At 34.6% G+C, this 26,176-nt stretch overlaps 1 protein-coding gene across 13 annotated transcripts in view; it reads left to right on the top strand.

Moving 5' to 3' along the window:
* Nucleotides 1–26,176, top strand: part of KIAA1109 (KIAA1109 ortholog) — a 219,284-nt gene that overhangs the window by 131,496 nt on the left and 61,612 nt on the right. For 11 of the 13 annotated variants that reach the window (XM_043569106.1, XM_043569090.1, XM_043569194.1 and 8 more), the window contains 9 exons: nucleotides 1,635–1,810; nucleotides 3,721–4,427; nucleotides 4,836–5,081; nucleotides 5,924–6,017; nucleotides 7,968–8,018; nucleotides 11,331–11,537; nucleotides 13,234–13,472; nucleotides 18,354–18,598; nucleotides 21,213–21,318. In XM_043569106.1, coding sequence (XP_043425041.1) covers nucleotides 1,635–1,810; nucleotides 3,721–4,427; nucleotides 4,836–5,081; nucleotides 5,924–6,017; nucleotides 7,968–8,018; nucleotides 11,331–11,537; nucleotides 13,234–13,472; nucleotides 18,354–18,598; nucleotides 21,213–21,318 — 2,071 coding nt within the window. The remainder of the gene's footprint in view (nucleotides 1–1,634; nucleotides 1,811–3,720; nucleotides 4,428–4,835; nucleotides 5,082–5,923; nucleotides 6,018–7,967; nucleotides 8,019–11,330; nucleotides 11,538–13,233; nucleotides 13,473–18,353; nucleotides 18,599–21,212; nucleotides 21,319–26,176) is intronic. The other 2 variants (XM_043569164.1, XM_043569115.1) reach the window with 1 other exon arrangement.

The raw sequence follows: 26,176 nt of genomic DNA, 5'->3' as shown, positions 1-26,176 counted from the left end.
TCCTTAGAAGAGTAGCCTTTCTTCCCAAGCACAAACAAATGAGATGTCCTAGAGGTAATTGAACATGTAGACTTGAGTCTTTTTTTTTTTTTTTTCATTTTTTTTTCAACGTTTATTTATTTTTGGGACAGAGAGAGACAGAGCATGAACGGGCGAGGGGCAGAGAGAGAGGGAGACACAGAATCGGAAACAGGCTCCAGGCTCTGAGCCATCAGCCCAGAGCCCGACGCGGGGCTCGAACTCACGGACCGCGAGATCGTGACCTGGCTGAAGTCGGACGCTCAACCGACTGCGCCACCCAGGCGCCCCTAGACTTGAGTCTTAATACATAAATTGCACTTGTCCATTTTAATGATAATATTTAACTTTCAGGAAAAGATCACTAAAGGAGAGTGTACAGTTGAAAGGGTTAGGGGAGGGTCATGGAAAGCATTGGGTAGCACCTACATTTTATTTTACTTAAAAAAAAAAATTAATGTTTATTTTTGAGAGAGAGAGAGCACACGTGAACGGAGGTGGGGGAAGGGCAGAAAGAAAGGGAGTCACAATCTGAAGCCAGCTCCAGGCTCTGAGCTGTCAGCAATCAGCCCGATGTGGGGCTTGAACCCATGAACTGAGTCCCATTTTCAGGGACTCATGGGGCTTGAACCCATGAGCTGAAGTCAGATGCTTAACCAACTGAGCCACCCAGGCGCCCCATAGATAGCACCTATATTTTAGACGTGGAAGGAGAGAAAGGAACCATGCAACAGAGAATAAGTAAATTGATTATAGTAATCAACTACTAAACAAATTAGTTGCTTCTGTTTGAGTTTGCTCTTCATGACTACAACATCAGTTAACAAGACATTTAATCAGTGATGTATTTCTATAAGCATGTGTAGTACTTAAAATATAAAGGAAGTTTTTTGTCAGGAAATAAATATTAAATGACTGTCATAACCAAGTGATACCATTTAAAAATAGGTCAGATATTCATAATATAACATATGAAACATTTTTATATTAACGTAAGATGTTGATAAGCTATTCTAATACCACGTTTTTATGGAAACACAGTATACATGCCTTTTCTAAAAACAGGAAGTAGAATGATTTAAACTAGTTCAGGGGCACCTGGGTGGCTCGGTCGGTTAAGCGTCCGACTTTGGCTCAGGTCATGATCTCACGGTCCGTGAGTTCGAGCCCCGCGTCGGGCTCTGTGCTGACAGCTCAGAGCCTGGAGCCTGTTTCAGATTCTGTGTCTCCCTCTCTCTCTGCCCCTCCCCTGTTCATGCTCTGTCTCTCTCTGTCTCAAAAATAAATAAACATTAAAAAAAATTAAAAAAAAAAACAAACTAGTTCACAATTTTATTTTCCTTGTACTTTCAGACACTCAGGCAGGTTGGAGGAATCTTCTTCCTTGTGATTAACTTGAAAATGAGTGGCACACAAGAGGTGCTCAAAAATACTGTTAAGTTTTAAGTAAAATTAGAGCTTAACATTTTTTGTACAAGTCCCCCCCTCCCCGCCCCCTGCCTTTTTTTGCTTCACACTGTGGTAATAATATATGTATTCAGATAGGATAAGAAAAAAGCCACAGTAAATGATGGATTATAAATTAAGCTAATTAATGAATGTGTTATGTCTTCCAGGTTGTTTTTAAACCTCTTCTGAGTCATACAGGGATTCAATCACAGGATGCAATGCCACTCTGCTACCGAATGTACTTTGGAGAACACCTTTCATTTTCAGGGACTTTGGACTGCCTTAGAGCAGATATTGTGGATTCAGACACAGCCAAAGAGAGAAAAGGCAAAAGAGCAAGAAGGTGTCTTGTGTTATTGATCTTTTTGTGTAAAATTTTGTATATAGGTTATAATACCTTTTTTTTAAATTTCGTTTTCCTCTATGCTAATGAGAAACTATTTTTAATATCTTAATGAGAAGGTAATTTCCACTTGTCAAAAACAGACTTATTTTAATAACCTGTTGATTTTATAGATGAGGAGGCCTATTTTTAGGCGTAGTTTTGTACCATGTTAGCACATGTATGTGGGTTAGCCAAAGTACATTTGCTGTATATATACTCAGAATGTGTTTACTATTGCAGTAGTTGATTTTTGTGGTCTTATACATTGTAATTTTATATATCTTACTTACAATTGTTACTAACTTTGCGTAGACTTTTAGTATTTTCTATTAGATACAGAGTAGAAGTTATATTTAAAGTATAGCCATCGGAAACAAATACATAAGAATGCTGAATGTAGCATGTTGAAAGTTAAGAACTACCTTTTACTTTCATTCTTTATATTATCAGAGATAGTTCTTCAATTTCTTTACTGCTTGAATAGGAAATATTATGCTCACTAATAAGATTTGACTAGTCTTTTGTGAACTTGGAATTTTACTTTGAGTAGGTCTCGCTAATGGATATAGGAATCATAGAATATGGACATACATGGCATTTGTGACAAGTTTTGCAACATTCTTTGTTTGATCCAATTTGTGTTTTTTCAGCGTGGTAAATTAAAAGTAAAATGCACTAAAAAAAGCAAAATCCCCATGTATCCAATATATGACTAAATGAAAAATGTTTTCCGTATGAAATATTCTATTTAAAATTTTAAATAATTTGACAAAATCAGTTTAAACATTTTTATGAAATTTTTTTTTAGATTTTTTTTTTTTAGTGTTTATTTTTGAGAGAGAAAGAGAGAGAAAGCGTGAGTGGGGGAAGGGCAGAGAGAGACGGAGACACAGAATCTGAAGCAGGCTCCAGGCTCTAAGCTGTCAGCACTGAGCCCAATGCAGGGCTCGAACTCACAAACCGCTAGATTATGACCTGAGCTGAAGTTGGACGCTTAACCAACTGAGCCACCCAGGTACCCCTATGGAAATTTATTAATAGAAAAATATAGCTTTCTTATATTTTGTTTCAGGTCTAGATATCTGAGGATTTTCTAATGACACAGGAATATGGAAATTGCATTGTCTTTTCTATTAAATATAGGACAGTCCTTGCTTTTCACAGTAGAGTGGTACCATAACAATGACTGTGCAAGCTGAAGCACCACAAAGTGACCTTAATGATTATTAAGATTATTGGGGAGGGACACCTGAGTGGCTCAGTCGCTTAAGTGTCTGACTTCAGCTCAGGTCATGATCTCACGGTCTGTGGGTTTGAGCCCTGCGTCGGGCTCTGTGCTGACAGCTCAGAGTCTAGAGCCTGCTTCTGATTCTGTGTCTCCCTCTCTCTCTGCCCCTCCCCTGTTCACACTCTGTCTCTCTCTCTCTCAAAAATAAATAAAGATTAAAAAAAAAAATTAAATGAAATGAGATTAAATATGTAAACAATATATTTAACAGAGGTGGGGAGAGGTTGGCTAAGGGAGGTACCCTAATCGACCTATAATTAACTTTAAATTCCAATACCATTGGGGTGCATTATCACATTGGTAAGAAAAAATGTTTTATTACTTCACTGAAATAATTAACATAAATTTGATTTTAACTAGTCAGTTGTGGAATAAGATCAAGGGAGAAGACGAATTTTCCAACTTATAAAAAATTGGCCTAGTGAATAATAACTTGAGCTCTTGCTTAAAATTATCTAAATGGCTTATAACGTGTTTTACCTTGGAGATTTTTTGCTAATAAACTAATAAAGATTGTGCAGCTCTGGAAAAAAGGAAATAAAACCTTGCCATTTTTTTCTTTTTTTTTCTCCATTTTTAGGCAAGGTCATGTGAATCTTCCTCCACTTGAGTTCAAACCAGCATTAATGTTGGAAACCTTTAGCATCAGTGCTGTTGTAATGGAAAAGTCTGTTTGCACCCCTCAGAACTCTACCAGTGCTCTTTCTTTTCATGATCTCAACAAGCGTTATTATAATACCTTTCACTGCAACTTTACAATTTCTTGTCAGTCAATAAGCCAGCATGTAGATATGGCTTTGGTTCGTCTTATTCATCAATTTAGTACCATGATAGATGACATCAAAGCAACTCAGACTGACATTAAACTTAGCAGATACACAGCTGGATCAGCTTCCCCAACACCCACCTTCAAAACCAGAAAACATCGGGATTTTCGCTCATCTGACTTCAGCCGCAGTTCTAGAGGAAGTCTGAATGGTGGCAATAGAGTAAACAATGCAAAGAACAAACGGACCAACAATGAAAATAACAAAAAGGAATCTCGAAACAAAAATTCGTTAGGAAGATCTGAAAGAAGAACTTCAAAAGTGTCCAGGAAAGGTTCAAAAGATGTGGTGGACCATATGACTATTCATATGGATGACTCTGATTCAATCACAGTGTCAGAACAAAGTGAGCCTTCGGCTGAGTGCTGGCAGAATATGTATAAATTACTTAACTTCTATTCACTTATTTCTGATCCAACAGGAATATTGGAAAAATCTTCAGAAACATTTGGACCAGCAGGTAATGAATATTTTAATATTAAAAAAATTTCTTTTAGAGTAGCAATAATACTTAAACAGATAGGTGCTTTCTCAGTGTTATAAGTAGATCATTGAAATGCCAAAGACCTGGCAATCACCCATGGAAAAAAAATAGTAATGGCAGTCAGATAATTTGCCTTCCCATTTCCCGTCCTTTCTACCCTGATACAATATGGTCTTAAAGATTCAGATATACCTACTTTCCAATATCTGACTCTATTATTTATATTCAATGTGATGATCGGAAATTGTTGAAAACGTTAAAAAATCATTTTGGTGAAGAAGAGGGCTGGTTTGGCATGTGAAGAAAGGTAAGATGATGTTTGGAGTGTCCTTCCATGTCACAGTTTTCATAGCTAAATCTGTATGTTTTTGTTTATTTATAAAGGAGTTCGGAGCCCTACAGAGCCAACATGTAAAGTTGTGTTTGAGAATGAACAAGATAATAACAGTTTGACTAAGACACAGAGGAAACGTAGCTTGGTAACTTCTGAACCTCAGCATGTTACTCTAATCGTGTTTGGGATTGGCATGGTGAACCGCACACACCTGGAGGCAGACATTGGTGGGCTAACAATGGAATCAGAGCTGAAGAGGATTCATGGCAGCTTTACACTTAAGGAAAAAATGAAAGGTATGACGATGTCCTAACACTGTAGTCCTGCTCTCCTGAAAAAAGCCAATGCCATGTCTCCGAAATTTCTAGTTGGCAACTTTTCTTTTTTTTCTTTTCTTTCTTTTTTGTTTTCTTTCTTTTTTTTTTTCAGAAAATGAACTTTCCCATTTATGTGGATCAAGAGTGCCAGTTTATATAGTTTCTGCTCCTATTCTTTTTTAATTTTCCAAGTTTTCTGCACTAAGTATTACTTCTGAGACTTAAAATGTCATAAGGCTAGGGGTGCCTGGCTGGCTCAGTCCATAGAGCATCCAACTCTTGATCCCAGGATTGTGAGTTCAAGTCCCACATTGGGCTTGGAGCCTGCTTAAAAAATAAATCTATAAATAAATAAATAAATAGCCATTAGGCTCTTTAATACACGAATGGCATATTGAACTGTGTATTTAGCATTATTTCTAGTTTTGACATATAATATGTATGTATGAGTACATAGAAATAAAAACTTTGAGGTGCCTGGGTGGTTCAGTCAGTTAAGCATTTCGGCCTAGATTATTATCTTATGGTCATGAGACTGAGCCCCATGTCATGCTCCACACTGGGCATGGAGGCTGTTTAAGATCATCTCTGTCCCTCTCCCTCTGCCCCTCCCCTGCTCACGCTCTCTTGCTCTCAAAGGAAAAAAATAAAAACCTTCACTAAAAGGTTTTTAAAAGTAGTTCTGAAGTAATTTAAATTTTATTATACATAAAACTTTTAAATTATCTTTCATCATTGAGCATATTATGAATAAAATGCAATTTTAATACAAAGTACAATTATTTCCAGAAATCATATAATTCTTTTTTCTTACATTTAAGATGTTTTACATCAAAAGATGACTGAGACATGTGCCACTGCTCATATTGGTGGGGTTAATATTGTGCTGCTTGAAGGGATTACACCAAATATACAGTAAGTGTGTCATTTTTTCATTCTTTTCTTAAACTTGTTTAGTTTTATAGTATAGGAAACTTAAAATTCACTGGATGAATTCCATACCTGCTGAGTTTTGAGATTTATATACATTATGTTCCCAGATACTGTGATTTTGTCATTAAGGATATCACCGCATGAAATGTTTTCAAAAAAATACTTTTTTCCCATTTTACAATTGGTGTGCTACTCCGCACCCCCACCCCTCCAAAAAACTGACTCCTCGTACGTTGTAAGAATGTCTAACAAGAAAAAATGATTACAACACAAATTTCAGTTAGACATACAACCTGCAAAAACTCACATGATTCAAATAGTTAAAACAAAATTTTAGTCAAAGAATATAAACTGTCTCTTGATTTTATGTTAAGTAATTATCACTCAAATTCGTGCTGGGTTTCACAACTGTGTCTTGCCATTTTTTCACTTAAAGAATTTAACACTAGAAAGCCTATGAGACTCTTGTAATAATATAGGTAAACTTTTTATAGTGGGTATACCATACCATATCACTTTTCTTTTGATTCTTTGCTCTTAACCTTTTTCTTTATAAGTTCTGCTTTTGGGTCTGTTCAGAATTCTTCTGATAATGATTACCTTTATATACAATATATTCAGATCATTAATCTATTATCAGTATATTTAAGTGTTGACTTTGTTCATACACTTGGGAGTATACCTTAATTCTTAACTTCTCAGTGGAGCAGCTTTATGCTGTAACAACAAAATATGCTTTGATAATTTAAGTCAGATTTTGAGAATTTGTTCTTTCTAAATATTATAACTACTTAATGTTCTATCATCTTATAGTAAATCTGTCATGCTAAATACTAAGTAGAGGATTTTGTTCAGCTTTATGAAAATTAAATATTAATCATATATTGATGAGTTACAGTTCTATTCATATTTTACACACGGGTAATGTGATAACGGTCTTGGAGAACATTTCCTTGAAATGGATGTACAAGGCTTGCTGAAGTAGTTTGGATCTGTAAATCAAGAACCAAAGAGTATATTTCTATATTATAGCTGCCTAAGTGGTCCAGATTGCATTTCCTAAGCAGTCTAGAAAGACCAGGAAATTCCAGTAGTTATGACCGACAAGATCTTTTCTGATCATTCAGTGTGGGAGAAGGGGTCTTATGATGTAGTAATTGCAATCTTAACAAGTAGCTACTGTGAACCAGGAGCCTCACATAGATTATTTTATTTAATCCTAGCCACAGTCCTGTGAACTCGGGTGGTTTTATCCCACTTTACAGAACAATAAATTGAGATTCAGAGAGATAAAAGTGTTTGCCTAAAATGCTTAAAATCCTACAGTCCGTAAGAAGAGTTGTCTGAACCTGTGCTGCTGCTAAATGTCATTACAGACCTTCAGTTCCAGGATTCCTTTGCTGGCTCTAAATTTAAAGTACCATGGTTTACTTTAACCAGTGCAGCAAATAAAACAAATTTCTTCAGTTGTCTCAGGTGTTTTATTTACTCTAGCTTCCTGAACCTTTTATCTCTGTTATCTCTTAAGGGCTTCAAATAGCCTCTAGGCTTACAAAAGTATTTAGTATTTTTACTAGTACATAGTATTTATAAAAGAGATTTTTAAAAGAATTATTATATAGCTATATCTCTTGCCTTTAGGAAAAAAAAGGCAAGATGCCTCAACTTTTTTTTTTTGAAAAATAAAAGTTACTGTTCACTGCCAAACTATAGTAGTTCTAAGACTTTCTTGATTTATTCTTTGCTGTTCATTTCTGATTTCAATTAAAGGGAAATGAAACTTAAAAAGTTGAAAAGTTTCTGTGAGGGAAAAATTTTAATGTGGGAAATAAGTAAAGTCCAGATGATTGGTCATACTGTAACTAATTTATGTATGAATGTTTATTTGCTTCCTTTTTGTTTTCCTGCTTTCTCTTGAATCTTCATCTGTAGACTGGAGGATTTTCCTACATCTCCTACAAGCACAGCCAAGCAAGAGTTTCTGTATGTCCTATTATTTTTTCTCCCCCATGGGCTTTCTGATTAACATAGTATTGAATAGTTTAAAAGAAATACTTAGATTATCTGCATGGCTGTGAATGTATGTAGTTAGTTTTTATTTTGTAGCTTTAATGTAGATCCTTTTATAGATTAAAGCTTACTGACATTCAAGGAACAAACACAAAGAGGTAAGAGCTACCTTTTGGTAATTCACACATTATTTTGTTGGCAAAAGATTTTAACACTGTAGTTATGTGTTGATTGTGCTTTTTTAAGATGCCTCATTGTTAAAATTTATATTATCATAAATCTTTAAGGTTTGATGTGATAATAGAAACTAAAAAATTTCACTTGCAAAAGAGTTTTCACTAATTGCAAAAATAATTATTAAAACATTAATGTATGAAAACATCTACACATCTCAACTTTATAATTTTGCTTTTAAGGTGAAGAGAATTTACTACTCTGTTGACAGATTTTATGTATGGTTTTCAGTATATGTACTTTTGTATTTTGAGTGGCTTGATTTGACCCATGTATATCTGATATCTAGTTGGTGTTTTTAATTAATTAATTTATTTATTTATCTTTATTTTTGAGAGAGATACAGACAGAGTGTGAGCAGGGGAGGGACAGAGAGAGAGAGAGAGGGAGACGCAGAATCCGAAGCAGGCTCCAGGCTCTGAGCTGTCAGTACAGAGCACGAAGCGGGGCTCAAACTCTAGAAAGTGAGTTTGTGACCTGAACCGAAGTCAGATACTTTACCGACTGAGCCAGCCAGGCGCCCCCTGGGTGCTTTAAGTAATTATTACATGAGTCTTACATAGGGGTAGAGATAGAGTAGAGATAATGAAGCCCCAAAGTAAATCCTCAAATTATTCACTCAACCTGTTGGAAAGACAAGGATGGGGCCTGCATTTAAGACCCAATAGTCTGGACTCAGGAAATAATGGAAGATGAGGAAAAAAGCCCTTGCCTCATTTGGCACTGTGGTCGTTGTAGCTGTCACAGTGGATCTATCAGAACCTTGTAAAGGTAGACTGCCATTGTCAATTAATTCTTTTTTTTTTTTTTCCAATGAATTCTTTAACAAGATTCCTTGGTCACTTGCCATGAATTTTTTATGTATATGAGGCATGCCTCGCGTGCTACAAGTTTTTATAGTCTTCTCTTTAGAGAGATTTTGACCACTTCTTTCTTGTTTAAAAGTTTTATATATATTATATGACCTAGCTTAAGTGACAACCCTCTTCAAGAATTAAAATTACGAATAGACAGCTCATTTCAGGTCTTCATTCTGGGTCTCCTTATATCTTTAATATGCAGTTTGACTGGAGTTAATCAGACATCCTCTACAGTTTTTTGGCTCAGTTTGATCAGGACAGGTCTATCATGTTGTCCAGCTTAGAAGAATACCACTCACACTGTAAATGGGGGGCATCATTTACATAGACTACATTGTGAACGGGGCCCTCTGGCATTGAACAGCACAGAACACCTGAAGTCCTTAACATCAGAACTTTCACTGGAAATATCATAGTAGGATCCACAATAGGAGAGCATTCAGCTCCATTAAGTTTCCACTCTTACTTTTGCTGCACAAGTGAAATTCCAGTGTTCTAAATGTGCTTATATATGGTTATATGTACTTATATAATTGAAAGTAAGATAGGTGTAGAATTTTACTATCATGATAACAAGACACATTTTTTTTGTATGTTTAGTTTAATTCAGTAGATGGTTGCTGTTCACAAGTAGAAAGCCATTTGCATTTTAGCACCATCTGAGTGTTCTGGCTAATGTTGAAATTAAATTTAAAATAAAATCTCATTGATGATAAAAGTAGCTTTATTTATTATAATATTTAAGAAAATATTCCATTCAGTAACTAGTCAGTTTCCCAGAGTTTACTCTCATACTGGCTAGACCAATTTTATAGATAACTTTTTTTTTCTAGTCAGTGAGAGTATCTGAGAAATAGTTGCCTTTGTAGAAGAAAGTAATATAGTTCTCCAGTAATCATTCTTGAATTTTATATAATACTTGGATTTCACTGTCTGTAAATAATCAACACCTCTGATAGAGCCATTGTTATACTTCTCGAGGTTTATTTTAATAGAAGTTAAATGTGATTAATTGATTTGTTAGATCCTTGAGACTATAAATAAATTCTCAGTTTATCCTCTACAGCCTAAGTAGAGATAAATGAATGTGAACCAAACTGTGGTTAATATGAAATTTGTTTTATGTGTTGTTTCGCTAAATTAAAAATTATTAAGTTATTCAATAATTTTATAATGTATTATTTATTTATAATTGGTTATAATTAAATTGATTATTTAATATCAAAAATAACTTAATAATTATTAAATTATTGTCAAGAATCCTTTGCCCACGTGAAAGATAATATTTATATTATAAATATAATTATATATAAAGCTATAATTTTACTAACTGGGCCTTTAATGGTGCAGTTCATGAACCTTTCCATTGTGTACATCAGACTGCTTCATAATGGCTTCTACATACATGACTTAACACGTGTTATCTGTGGAATTCCACAGCTATAATGTTAGGAGACATTCCTGTGCTGTACTTCTTTCTGCCCCTTCATTTTACAAAATTCAGTGAGTGCATACCATGTTGAAGGCACTGTTGTAGGCATTGGAAGGGAGAACCAGAAATCAAGAAAGATAATATCTCTGCTTTATGTCTGTATCAGTAAGGCTTATTAATTTTTAACTAAGTAGTAGTTACTTATTATGAATTGGAATTCTATCATTTTTTTGCCACTTATTGAAAATTTGAAAAATGGAAAATGCAAGTTAAGTTTCTCCCTTCCTATTAATTTTTTTCAACATATTAGATAATGGATGAATTCCTTTGATTAGATTCTAAGAAGTATAATATTTTATTATATATTCAGCATCTATGCTTCCTTAGTGGTTGTACATATCCCTAAAATAAATTGGGGCAAAGAGAGGAGTTCTGAATGGAGGAAAAATAAAAATGGGATTTTGTATGTTGTAAACATGTAATATGTCAGTATTCATTCTTTTACCTTTGAACACATACATATTTTCTTCAGTAAATGCTGTTAAAGGTATATAATGATATTCAGTGCAAACTATATAAAATAAATGTATTTCAGTGTTTTTAGAAAACATTTCTTCAATATACTATTTAAATGTATGAAAAATCTTAAGTTATTTAGTTCATTGAATGATTTAAAAGTATTGTCTTGCTTTTAAAATACTTTTTCAACATTTCTCTTTATTGGGCTATATTTTAATGGTCTTCTTTCTTTATTAATAGAACTGTGGTGAAGTGTAGTATTGCCAAGTCACAAGCCCTCTACAGTGCCCAGAGAGGTTTGAAGACTAACAATGCTGCTGTGTTCAAAGTAGGGGCTATCAGCATCAACATTCCCCAGCACCCTGCCACCTTACATAGCATGATGGTTCGAAGTTCCCACCAACTGTCTAAGCAGATCTCAGATCTCATCAGACAGCCTTCTACAGCGTAAGTTATTTCTTCAAGTTCTATGGTTCCGTGTAATGTGTTAAGTCAGTTTTTGCTGTGTTAATAATAGTTTAAAGGAAGACAGAGGGTTTCATCTACGTATTGACCATTATGAACTATGGTGCAGGTGGAAAGTAGCCAAATGTGTGTGGGAGAATCATATTGGGTATAAGGTACTTGGTCACAGATGTAATTGTCAATGTTCTCTCTTGCATCAGTAAAGCTTAAGAGATCCTGGAGATTGTGGACAACATAAGAGTCACTACAAAAGCATATTGACAAAATCTAGGACTGTATCAATCCTTATTTACTTTAAACTCCCTAAAATTTATGACTGCATAGGTTTAAAAATTGCAGTGGCCATTTATGTCCCATAATGGTTTTGTGTTGTCCTCTATATGAAATTGTTCTACATAGTTCAAGGCAGGATGTGATCATGCCACAAAAGTATTTTAAAGGAGAGAAAAGTGGACCTTTGTTCATTGACTTCTATTGCCTGTGTCTGTAGCCCTCATTCATGGGTCTGCATTGCTAAGCTTTATTCCTAGTCCTCAAAGCAATATAACTAATGAATAATTAATAAGAATATGGTAAGCAAAAGTTAAAAAAATTGTCTTCTTATAGTTCCCTTTTCCTAACCTATAAGTTAAAAAAAAAAACAGTGTGTCTTTTTACAGTATCCTAAAGCAGTGATATTTCTAGTTGTACTATCTAGATCTTTAATTCTGACTTAATATTCATGTCTGGTTGACAAAGTAGTAATAATTTAAATGTGTTTCTCCTGTCAGTGGAATATGGAATCCAAAATGTGTACACAAGCCTTAGGTTAAAAATATACTAAGGAATCTGTCCTTATCATAGTGTACTGGCAGTAGAGCATAGTAGTTAAAAAAAAAAAAAAAGTCTCTTGTCACAGTTGAGTTTAAATCCTGGTTTTGCCACTTTCTAGCTATACTTCCTCTTTGGAAAGCAGATAAGAGTATCTGCACAAGGTCTTTGCGAGATAAATGAATAAATGATATGAAACACACAAAACATTAAGAATATTACCTGGCTCATAGAAGCACTCAAATAGTTATTGTTGGGGTTGTTGTTATTAATAGTGGTAGTAATAGTAGCGGCAATAATAGTAATATTACAATCAACACTAAGTCATAGAATTTAGAATCAGACAAACATGAGTTTTAACTCTAGTTTCACATTAATGATATGAATGTGTAATATTCAAGTAATATTCAAGTTTGTGTTGCTATTCTTGTTTACTTTTCTAGATCATCATTTTTCAGTGGCTTTTTTAAGGAAGTCTTAATGTGATCTGGTGGTAGAAAGAACATATCTGTTTACAGTTATTTCTTGCTATTTTTCATTGAGAATTCCAATAATTTTATACAATAAAATGGTAAATTTTCTAATTCTGTCTTTTTTATTTTTATTTATTTATTTTTAAAGTTTATTCATTTTTGAGAGAGAGGAGAGAGAGAACACAAGCAGGGGAGGGACAGAGAGAGCCAGGGGAGAGAGAGAATCCCAAGAACTGATAGTGTGGAGCCATCGTGATGTGGGACTCGAGCTCATGAACTGTGAGAACATGACCCGCGCCAAGAATTGGAAGCTTAACCGACTGAGCCACCCAGACTCCCCTAATTGTGTCTTTTTGAGGTTATTTTTATTTATTTATTTATTTTTTGCTTTATAGCCCACAGCCTGTGAAAGAAGATATTGCAACGCCTCTACCTTCTGAAAAAACCCCAACTAGTGTTAATCAAACTCCTATTGAAACGAATGAATTTCCTCAGCTACCGGAAGGTTTAGAAAAGAAGCCTATTGTTCTTAAGTTCAGTGCCATGTTAGATGGTATAGCCATAGGAGCAGCACTTTTACCATCTCTAAAAGCAGAATATAAAATGGGAAGAATGAGGAGTCATGGAATGACAGGTAACATTGAATTTTAAGTTCAGTCTCTTAAAATTTATTTATTTATTTTTTTTTTCTGAAATTTATTGACAAATTGGTTTCCATACAACACCCAGTGCTCATCCCAAAAGGTGTCCTCCTCAATACCCATCACCCACCCTCTCCTCCCTCCCACCCCCCATCAACCCTCAGTTTGTTCTCAGTTTTTAACAGTCTCTTATGCTTTGGCTCTCTCCCATTGTAACCTCTTTTTTTTTTTTTTTTTTTTTCCTTCCCCTCCCCCATGGGTTCCTGTTAAGTTTCTCAGGATCCACATAAGAATGAAACCATATGGTATCTGTCTTTCTCTGTATGGCTTATTTCACTTAGCATCACACTCTCCAGTTCTATCCGCGTTGCTACAAAGGGCCATATTTCATTCATTCTCATTGCCATGTAGTACTCCATTGTGTATATAAACCACAATTTCTTTATCCATTCATCAGTTGATGGACATTTAGGCTCTTTCCATAATTTGGCTATTGTTGAGAGTGCTGCTATGAACATTGGGGTACAAGTGGCCTGGTCTCTTAAAATTTAAGATTGGTTTGAAAAATTAGTAATATTTTGATGAAAAGTTATATTTGGTTTTGTAGATATTATATGAAAATGTAAATAATTTTAGTCAGAACACTTTTAAATTTCATTAATGATGTTCCTCAGTCAAGTGAAAAATACCAGTTACATCTTCCCTGAGTGACCAACAGGGACACTGCTTTTATTTGAAGTCTTCAAAGCTATTCAGTTATTGAGGCCATTTCTAATTTAGAAGTTGAATAAATTACTATATCCATTAGTTTCTTTATAGCTGGAATAACTTGGTTTATTTTCAAATTTGGTGCATTTAGCTTAAATCACAGGTTATTTGGTTTCTTCAAAATAGCTACTTCTATAAGGTTTTGTGATCCTTATATACTCTTCGAAATTCTTTGCTCTTGTATTTTTATTCTGAAGTTTATCATATATACAAAAGTATGTAAATTATATACACACAGTTTTAAGAATAATAAAAAAAAAAATGTGACCTTACCAACCCATTATACAAACTAAATGAAAATATTGCCAGTGCTGTGAAGGCTCCTTCAATGAATATTATCCTTACCAGCTTTTCTTAATGACTGCTCATGGAATAACTGTTAACATGAATTTTGTGTTACCCATTCCTTTGCTTTTCTTTATAATTTTACCACATATGTATATACTCATAAATGGCTTATGTTTTGAACTTTATTTGTATGGACTCCCACTAATGTATTTTTTAAAGGGAATTTTTTTTCTGTACATTTTGTTTGAGATTCATCTGTTCATTCATGTGTGTACAGTTCATTCATTTTTCACTGAAATAGTCTGTTAAGTGATTATATTACAGTTTATCCACTCTGCTATTGATGGACCTTTGACTCATTTTACTTTTTTGCTATTATAATTATTCTCATGCATGTCACTTGGTACACATGTGCACAAGTTTCTCAAGGGTATTTACTTTAGGAATTATACACCTAGACTGTAGGGTAAATGCATCTTGAGTTTTATTAGGAAGTACAAAACTGTTTTCCAAAGTACTTGTGTTCACCAGTATTTACTGCCCTGCCAGTATTAGATGAGAGTTCCCATTATACCATATACTTGTTAACACTTAATATTATCTGGCTTTTAAATTTTTGCTTTGTCTGGTAAATGGGGAATTGTATCTCACTGTGGTCTTAATTTCTATTTCTATAATTAATGAAGCTGAACTGTTTTATGTTATTAAGATATCTTTGTATGTTTTTTATATGAAGTGCCTATTAATGGTTCTGTGTTTGTTTGTCTGTTTTACCATTGAGTCATTTGCATTTTGTTTTGGTTCACAGAAATTATGTTTTGTATGTTAAGCTTTTGATGTTATAAATTTAACATATATTGTCACCCCATTAGAAACTTATTTCACTTTGTTGTCTTTTGATCAGTAGATATTCTTAATTTTCAAATAATTGAATTTACCAGTATTTTCTTATATGATGTGTATTTTTATATGTTAAATCCTTCTCTTCCCAGGATCATGAAGATATTTTATTATATTTTCTATTAAATGTTTTTAAATTTTTCCTTTTAAGTTCTTCATCTATATGGAATTGATTTTTTTTTAATTTGGTGCAGATTAGTTTAATCAATTATTTCAGCATCATTTATTGACTTTTCTTTTTTTCGGTGATACATAGTCCATTTTGGTCATCTATTACATGTTGATACATATGGGGTCTGTTTCAGAGTTATTTATTATGCTTCATTGGCCTATTTGCACCATTACTGGTGACCTCTTTGCACCAGCTATTTTCAGTATCATATTGCTACCTGACATTTCCTGTTTTAGGAGTTATCTTGGTTATTTTTGGTTACTTGTTCCTTCACATAAATTTTATAATCAGTTTGTCAAATTCTCTGAAAAAACCTATTTGCATTTTTGTAGGAATGTAATTAAATCCGTAGATTTACTTGGAGACGATTGACAGTATTGATTGATACCAAGAATTGATGCAATATTTACCCTTCTATTCTTGAATATGTATTTCTTTGTCTCTTTAGGTTTTCTTCAATGCTTTTCTACAAAGTTTAAAAATTTTGAACTTAAGGTTTTTGTGCCTCTGTTACAAGATATATTTATTTGTGTAGATACCCCCTACCTTGTGTTATTGTTGTTGTTTAGTTACTACAAAGGGGATATTTTGTAAAATGGCATTTTCTAAACTGGTGGTGGTATGTACAAATGTGCTTGATCAATTTATGTCAGTTTTATACTCAACCATATTAAACTATTTTCTTATTGGTAATAAGATAGTTTGGAGTTTTCCTAAGTAGATACTTGTACCATGTGCAAATGAGGCTTTTGTTTCTTCCTTTCTAGTCTTTAAGAATTTTTCTTTTTCTTACTGTGCTTAATGTTGAGAAAAAGGGGGTATTATGGGCATCCTAATCTCTCATTCTTTTAAGGGAAATCAATATTTCGTCAATGAATATGATGTTTGCTGTAAGGTTTTGCAAGGTTCCCTTTATCAGGTTAAAAAAACTTACTTCTATTCCTAGTGTGCTAAGTGTCTCTATGAAGAAAAGTGGGTGAATATTATCAGATGCTTTTTGCTACAGCTGTTGAAATTAAAATGTTTTTTTCTCCTTTATGCCATTAACATGTTATATTAGTAGTTTAAAATTTTGCATACATACACATATATAAATACATACACATATTTATATATATGTGTATATTTTTATTCCAACTCTGAACATTTTAGGGTTTTTTTGTTTTGTTTTGTTTTTATTGAGAGGGATTTTTCTGAACATCTAGATCCTTTTGTTAACTAGAAGAAAGAAACACTATGAAATGAGTTTCCAGAATTAGCAGAGTCAGAAGATCAGGCCTTCAGATATTGGCCTGACAATAGGGTAGACTCACCTTGGCCATTTATTCAGGGCATCCAAGAAATAGGAGAGTTGACAGAGGGCAGTAAGTCAAAAGCCAATAGGCAGTTTGGAACTAGGAAGATACAAATATTTAGGAGCAAAGTAAGTGTATTATCAAATATCCAGACTGATAAGAACATATAATTCTTCTTGAAATGAAGGAACAGGACAGAAGTAGTAAAAGAATGACTGTACTAGTGATGACAGATGACCTGAGGCCTAGGATTACTTCAATCTTGATGTTTTTATTTGATAATTCTGGTGGTAGTAATGGAAGTGGTAGTTACTGTGGTAAATAGCCCTCACCTTTTGCAGCTTGCAAGTGATGGTCACTGAGGCTGCCTTGTTGGAGTTAGTAAGAGAAGATCAGAGCAGTCTTGACCTATCTGGCTATCCACAATTGCACCAGTTGATGAAAGAGCATTTTTCTATTTATGGCTAACTCATATTATTGTATAGTGAGTGAATATAGTGAATGTAACATATAGGAAGGAGGTGACCTCCTACTAGTATTTTGAAAAAGATTTATTTCTGGCACAATTGAGAACACTAGGAATGTTTATTACATTTTAATATGTATGTAGGCAAAATAGGCTATTTAATGATGTTTGAGTGTAGAGAATTGGTAACGTATAGAACAATATAAGATTTTGTTGTTGGAAAGGCACACGCGTGTATACATTAGTATACAGTACTATACTAGTACAGTGTATGCAATGGGCAATAATAGATCTTGATTTTAACAAGGCTTCTTCTACTTTTTAATGCCTTCAGAAATAGTTGGAGAGATATGTCTTGAATAACAGTGTAGGTTGCATATTATAATTGAACAACTGCATGCTAGATTGTTGATTTAAGTAGTTTTAGTAAACTAAAACTCATACCATATCCTTATTTGGCATACGGGAACATTAATAATTATTGTTAAGGTCACAACTACATGGGATTATATAATTTTATGCCTGATGAATTTATATTGTAATTTTATACCCGAGTACAATTTAATGACTTGACAATTTTCACTATTTCCTTCCATACTGAATCAGGATCAGGAGGCAAGTTGTTAACTGCTAACTTCTCTGTTAATAAAGCAATATGAATGTGAATGTGGATTGGAATTTTTTAATACTTAATTTCTCATGTTAAAACTCTTCTGTGGTAAGGGCAGTTTCTTTCTGTTCTACCTTCTACGAAATAAAGAATATTTGTAAGGGTCTCTCTAACACCTAACGCAGTGCTTGGCACCTGGTAGGCTTAGTAAATATTTGCTGGCTTAATAATACTGACTGACTCTTTATAGTACCCACACATATATTTAAAGATTTATTTCATTTGGGATATATATGCATTTTTTTAGAAACCATGTTTTGAACAAAGGAGTGAATGAGCACCTGAACAAACAATAACTTTTCTTATTTTTTACAGGTGCACAGACCAGATTTACATTTGAGCTGCCAAATCACAGATTACGTTTTACTTCAAAAGTTTCTGCCACGGATATGTCAACCATTCCTCCTTCTGCCAGTCTCAACCTTCCTCCTGTTACTATGTCAGGAAAATATATAATGGAAGAGCATGATAGTTATTCAGATCAGGTGTGGAGTATAGATGAACTACCTTCTAAACAAGGGTACTATTTACAGGGAAATTACCTACGTTGTGTGGCAGAAGTAAGTTTACTTTTTAATTTTCTTACACTCTATCATTTAGGAGTCTTTAAGGTTTAGGTGTACCAAAATATGTAGTGATCCAAACTTTTAAGACGGATCATTAAATCGTTTATTCTTATAGAATTCTGAACTGAATCTGGTGTGTGTGTATGTGCACATGTGTGTATGTATCTGCCTCTTTCTCTATAGTTTCATTTAAACATTTCTTTTTTGTATTAGTCATCTTTGAATTTATATTTCTTATATTAGATTTCACATCCATCTCTGTAATATTTTTATGGCTCATTTGATTATAAAAAAGCTAATATTTATATGCATTGACTTGTACAATACTTAAATCGATCTTAAGAGGTAGGTATATTCTCATTTTGTAAGTGAAGAAACTGAGCCTTCAGGAGGTTACACTATTCATCAAGTATACATAATTATTAACAATATAAAGGTGATACAGACAGATAAAATAATTACAGTCAAATTCACAGACTAATTTCTTTACTAAGGGAAGTTGAAAGCCAGCATACCTGATTTTATCATTTTTTCACTTTATATTGGCACAACTGTCACAAGTTTAAAAAACATTTGGATATATATTTTCTGTTTGATTTGTGTTCAGCAGGTCATCTGTTATTATACTAATTTGATACAGTAGAAATTTGAAGCTGAGAGAAATTAAATAACTGTCCCTAAATCTCCCCACTATCAAGTGAGAGATGTAGGATTCATACACAGTGCTGTCTCAGCTTCCTTTGTCAGTTTGTCAGAAACAATTTCAACTTTATCAAAGGGCAATTTTATAACTATTTGTTTTCTGAGTTTTATTCTTTAGAATGTGAAGCATTTATGAGAATGCTCTTGAGCTCTTTGCTAGAAATATTACAGCTATGGGAGATATTTAAGTCTGGTTTGCCTTCGTTAGACCCTGCTTACCCTAGCATCTCTCTAATAGTTGGGATTTCTTTGTGTGAAAATGTACAAAAAAATTTGTACAAGATTGTAGAAGTCAGATATTTATTTAAAAGGTAGATTATAGAGGTGCCTGGTTGGCTTAGTTGGTTAAGTGTCTGACCCTTGATTTCAGCTCAGGTCATGACCCCAGGGTCATGGGATCAAGCCCCATGTCGGACTCTGCGCTGAGCATGGAGCCTGATTAATATATTCTCTCTCTCCCTCTCTGTCTCCCTCTCTCTCTTTCTTGCCCTCCCCTCCCCCACTAGCTTGCTTTCCCTAAAGTAAATAAATAAAACTTAAATAAATTAATTAATGGGTAGATTATAAAGCATATTGCATTTGTGCTTTCTATTCTGAAAAATAAGCACTCCAAATTCTACTTTAGCAATACTATTATAAATGTTTCATTTGACAGAAAATAAATCTAATGCAGTATGTTGCATAATTCCTTACTAATATTAGAAAGGGATAAAGTTTGTAATTGAGGCAGAACACAATCCCAGATTTGCTAAGAATGCAGTTAATTATAAACACTTGAAGGAATCTAAAATTGCATTCCTCAGAGAGTTGCCTGGTTTACTATGGCCTGAAATAAACACACATGAAAATCACCTTAGCCCATTTTGGACTATTCTATAAAAAATAAAGTGTCCAGGGCAACTTAGACTTTATGTGACTTCTCATTTAATTAAAGACTACTGAACCTATTTTGCGCTCTTAATTTTTGGTAAAAATATGAATGCTGTCAAAGTAGCAAATTTGAAGCATTTCCTTTATTCATAAGGGCGTTTCAAACTATCTTTACTATAATACTCAACTTCAGTTAGGACCTGCTTTCTGTTCAATCTGTTTATTAATTTTCCCCAGAAATTTTATGCCTTATACTAATCATAGGGCATATATTAAAGCTGATTGAGTATATCTGATTAGTTAAATCATGCAAATGTAAGCCTCATGAGAGAGAGAGCCATAATTTTATTGTTTTTATTCACCTTAGCATCTAATGAGGTACACAAAGTAGATGGTCAATAAATATTTGAATGAATAAATAAATTTACTTTCACATGTAATGATACTTGTCCATGGTTCTAAACACTACAACAGTAGTCATTGAAAAAAGACACTACCCTGGACAAAATTCCGATTTTGATATTAGCAGGTAACATAAAGTATAAATTTCATTCTTTTTCAAAAGATAGAAAACAAAAAACCTTATTGGCCACTGTTATTTAAAAAATAAATTTAAGGAATGGCCTGTAATAATGTCAGACCAGTAAAGTATTGGGCAATGTGAATATTTTATAATCTTTCTCAAATAGTATGTAGATAATTCATTGTTTTTCTTCAGAGTTTGGATGACTTATGTGAGCAAAAGATGTATTTATTTATTTTTTTCAACGTTTATTTATTTTTGGGACAGAGAGAGACAGAGCATGAACGGGTGAGGGGCAGAGAGAGAGGGAGACACAGAATCGGAAACAGGCTCCAGGCTCTGAGCCATCAGCCCAGAGCCTGACGCGGGGCTCGAACCCACGGACCGCGAGATCGTGACCTGGCTGAAGTCGGACGCTCAACCGACTGTGCCACCCAGGCGCCCCGCAAAAGATGTATTTAAAACAAATATAGTCAGTAGTGTTAATCTAGTATTCTGATTTTGTTTTGGCAGGTTGGCTCTTTTGAACATAATCTCACAACCGATCTGCTAAACCACTTGGTATTTGTGCAGAAAGTGTTCATGAAGGAAGTTAATGAAGTAATACAGAAAGTTTCTGGTAAGATAATCTCATACCTTCCATGGTATGAGCGTTCATCCTGTCATTTAGATATATTTAAACTCTGCATTCCTTTTCTGGCTTTTCCACCTACAGATTCTTTTGCTTATTACTTACTTTTGTCATGTGTAATACATACGTTTATGATTTATAAACTTCACAAAACTCCTTTATACTTTCTCTGCCTGCCACCACAAAAAGAGCGAGTAGTGTATGTCTATTAACCAAACTAATCTTACGCATTTGGGAAACAAGATTTAGATCAATATTAAGATTTTGACTTTATACCATATGTTGACTCTGCATGCTCTATAGCAACCCTTATGATATTTTTGTTATGCCTCAAGAGTAGATTACAAATGGGCTTCTTAATTACAGTTTTTCGTCTTAATAGGAAGTGTATGTTTGATTTTAAAAATGTTTGATCTTTAATTCACAAGATAAAGTATTAAGTATTAGGATGGAAAATAAGTTGACTATGTAAGCATCCTTGAGGCTAAATATTTCCAGTATGGATATAATCACGTTAAAATAATAGTGAAACCAGGGGCGCCTGGGTGGCTCAGTCAGTTGAGCGTCTGATTTCGGCTCAGGTCATGATCTCGTGGTCTGTGAGTTTGAGCCCCGCGTCGGGCTCTGTGCTGACAGCTCAGAGCCTGGAGTCTGTTTCAGATTCTGTGTCTCCCTTTCTTTGACCCTCCCCCGTTCATGCTCTGTCTCTCTCTGTCTCAAAAATAAATAAACGTTACAAAAAAAATTTTTTTTTTAAATAATAAATGTTTGATAGAATTCCCCTGGAAAGCAATCTGGCCCTGGACTCTGGTTTTGGGGGAGATTTTTGATTACTCATTCAGTTTCTTTACTGGTTTTGGGTCTGTTCTAATTTTCTATTTCTTCCTGTTTCAGTTTTGGTAGTTTATAGGTTTCTAGGAATTTGTCCATTTCTTCCAGATTGCCTATTTTATTGGCGTATAGTTGCTCATAATATTCTCTTATTATTGTTTGTATTTCTACTGTGTTGGTTGTGATCTCTCCTCTTTCATTCTTGATTTTATTTATTTGGGTCCTTTCCTTTTTCTTTTTGATCAAACTGGCTAGTTGTTTATCAATGTTGTTAAATCTTTCATAGAACCAGGTTCTGGTTTCATTGATCTTTTCTGGGTTTTTTTGTTTTTTGTTTTTTTTGTTTCAAAAGCATTGATTTCTGCTCTAATCTTTATTATTTCCTGTCTTCTCCTGGTTTGGGGTTTTATTTGCTATTCTTTTTCCACCTCTTTAAGGTATAAGATTAGGTTATGTATCTGAGACATTCTTCCTTCTTTAGGAAGGCCTGGATTGCTATATATTTCCCTCTTAGGACCACCTTTGCTGCATCCCAGAGATTTGGGGCTGTGGTATTATCATTTTCACTGGTTTCCATATACTTTTAAATTTCCTTTTTAACTTCTTGCTTAGCCCATTCATTCTTTAGTAGGATGTTCTTTAGTCTCCAAGTATTTGTTACCTTTCCAAATTTTTTCTTGTGGTTGATTTCAAGTTTCATAGAATTGTGGTCTGAAAACATGCACGGTATGATCTTGATCATTTTGTACTAGTTGAGGGCTGATTTGTGTCCCAGTATGTGATCTATTCTGGAGAACGTTCCATGTGCACTGGAGAAGAATATATATTCTGCTACTTTAGGTTGAAATGTTCTGAATGTATCTATTAAGTCCACCTGATCCAGTGTGGCATTCAAAGCCATTGTTTCCTTGTTGATTTTCTGTTTACACGATCTGTCCATTGCTGTAAGTGGGGTGTTGAAGTCCCCTACTATTATGGTAGTATTATCAATGAGTTTCTTTATGTTTGTGATTGGTTTATATATTTGAGTGCTCCACATTTGGAGCATAAATGTTTACAGTTGTTAGGTCTTCTTGGTGGATAGACCCCTTAATTATGATGTAATGCCATTCTTCATCTCTTGTTACAATCTTTATTTTTAAAGTCTAGATTGTCTGATATAAGTGTGGCTACTCCAGCTTTCTTTTATTGACCATTAACATGATAGATGGTTCTCCATCTCCTTACTTTGAATCTGAAGGTGTTTTTAGGTCTAAAGTGGGTCTCTTGTAAACAGCATATAGATGGATCTTGTTTTCTTATCCATTCCGTTACCATATGTCTTTTGTTTGGAGCATTTAGTCCATTGACGTTTAGAGTGAGTGCTGAAAGATATGAGTTTATTGCCATTATGTTTCTTGTAGAGTTGGAGTTTCTGATGGTGTTCTCCAGTCCTTTCTAGTCTTCACTGCATTTGGTCTTTCCCCGCCCTCCCCGCCCCCATCTTTTCTCCCCTGAGAGTGTCCCCCTTAAAATTTCTAGCAGGGCTGGTTTAGTGGTCACGAACTCCTTTAGTTTTTTTATAGCCTCGCTGGATAAAGAATTCTTGGCTGCATATTTTTCTGATTCAGCACATTGAATATATCCCACCACTCCTTTCTGGCCTGCCAAATTTCTGTGGATAGGTCTGCTGCAAACCTGATCTGTCTTCCCTTGTAGGTTAGGGACTTTTTTTTCCCTTGCTGCTTTCATGATTCTCTCCTTGCCTGAGTACTTTGTGAATTTGACTATGATATGCCTTATTGATGGTCGGTTTTTGTTGAATCTAATGGGGGTCCTCTCTGCTTCCTGGATTTTGATGTCTGTGTCTTTCCCCAGGTTAGGAAAGCTTTTCACTATGATTTGCTCACATAACCCTTCTACCCCTTTCTCTCTTCATCTTCTGGGACCCCTATGATTCTGATGTTGTTCCTTTTTAATGAGTCACTTATTTCTCTCATTCTTAAATTGTGCTCTTTTGCCTTAGTCTCCCCCTTTTTTTCTGCTTCATTATTCTCCTTAAGTTTGTCCTCTGTATTGCTGATTTGCTGCTCTGCCTCCTGCATCCTTGCCACCACATCAACCATTCAAGATTGCAGCTTAGTTATAGCATTTTTTATTTCATCCTGACTAGTTTTTACTTCTTTTATCTCTGCAGAAAGGGACTCTAATCTATTTTCGACCCCAGCTAGTATCTTATTATCATGATCCTAAATTCTGGTTCAGACATCTTGCTTGTATCTGTGTTAAGTCCCTGACTGTCATTTCTTCCTGCTCTTTCTTTTGAGGTGAATTCCCGCTGAGTTCTGTGGTTCAGGTTGTGCAGATTATTGTGTTAATCCTCAAATCAGTTTTCTAGGTGTGCAGGATGGTTTAGTGTTGATCTGGCTGTATTTCATGGATGCGAGACGCAAAAAACAAAAACAAAACAAAGCTTCCATGCTATTCCACCATCTTGGCTCCTCCAAAATCTTTTTCTTTTAATGTTTGTTTATTTATTTTTGGGAGAGAGAGTGAGTGAGCATGCACAAGCGGGGAGAGACAGAGAGGAGGACAGAGGATCCAAATAGGGCTCCACTACTCCACAAACTCAGGATCTTTGAGATCATGACCTGAGCCACCCAGCAACCGAGAAAGGCTTTTCTTTTTTTTTAAAAAAATTTTTTTTTTCTCAACGTTTTTTTATTTATTTTTGGGACAGAGAGAGACAGAGCATGAACAGGGGAGGGGCAGAGAGAGAGGGAGACACAGAATCGGAAACAGGCTCCAGGCTCTGAGCCATCAGCCCAGAGCCTGACGCGGGGCTCGAACTCACGGACCGCGAGATCGTGACCTGGCTGAAGTCGGATGCTTAACCGACTGCGCCACCCAGGCGCCCCGAGAAAGGCTTTTCTTAACCTTTGAATTGCAATCAATGAGGAGTTAAAGTATATTCCTAAGTTTATGAAGAATGAACTGGAAGACTAAAAATTAATATTCTAACCATGAAGACTTACCAATCACTATGGAGAATTCAGAAATAAGATTCTGATTCTAAAGTCATTTAGTGGCTAGGTCTGATCCTTGAGTCATTCCTGACTAGAGACAGCCATGAACTCTAGGAAAATAGCTGAAAGTAAGTTGTGTATCATCTAGCTATCACCAGAACCTCATAGAGTGGAGATCTTATCAAAACCAGAGAAGGTACTCTTTACTGAGAGGGAATGCTTTGAACCCTTATAACCAAGTTTCTTAGTATTCTAATCTCAGTATTGCTTCCCTCATCTACCAAATCTTCATAGTTTTTGTCCTTATTTCTTTTTTTCTTATACCTTTTTCTCATGCTTTTCCTTAATATTACATTTAGCTCTAGGACATTTTCTCAATATTACATTTAGCTCTAGGAATACTCATTTACATCAGTCATCAAGTTTGTTAGGAAATTCTTTTTTGAGGAATCAATTCTTGTAATCTTACTCTCACGGACTCCCTTGATTTTAGAAAGACATGGATAATCACTGACCTAGTAAACATAAAAGATTTATTTTTGAATATGTACAGTCATCTTAGAAACATATAAGGAGGTTCCCTTCTGAGAATTGGGCCTTTCATATATTTAATTCATAATGAGGTAAAAAAAAATGAAGTTAATGTGACTAACAATATCTGATATTTCTATAAGCTAAAATTATTGTGTAATACATTTGTAAGAGATGGAGCTCTTGCTTTTACATTTTAAGAAAAGTAAATTTTTCTGAAACTACTAAAAGATATTCAAGGCTGTGATAGATCAACAAAAAAATAGGCTTTTAAAAAAATGGACTTTACTTATTAGAGAATGTTTAGGTCCATAGCAAATTGAGGGAAGGTTACTGAGATTTCCCAAATATCCCCTTGTCTCCAGTCATGTATAGCCTCCCCCATTATCAGCATCCCCCACCAGAGTGGCACATTTGTTACAAATGATGAATCTGCATTGGCACACCATTATCACCCAAAGTTCATAGTTTACATTAGG

The sequence above is a fragment of the Prionailurus bengalensis genome, chromosome B1, assembly GCF_016509475.1.
Source record: "Prionailurus bengalensis isolate Pbe53 chromosome B1, Fcat_Pben_1.1_paternal_pri, whole genome shotgun sequence".
Classification (NCBI taxonomy): domain Eukaryota; kingdom Metazoa; phylum Chordata; class Mammalia; order Carnivora; family Felidae; genus Prionailurus; species Prionailurus bengalensis.
Note: the sequence above shows the minus strand (reverse complement) of the source record. Positions and strands in the feature narration are given on the sequence as shown.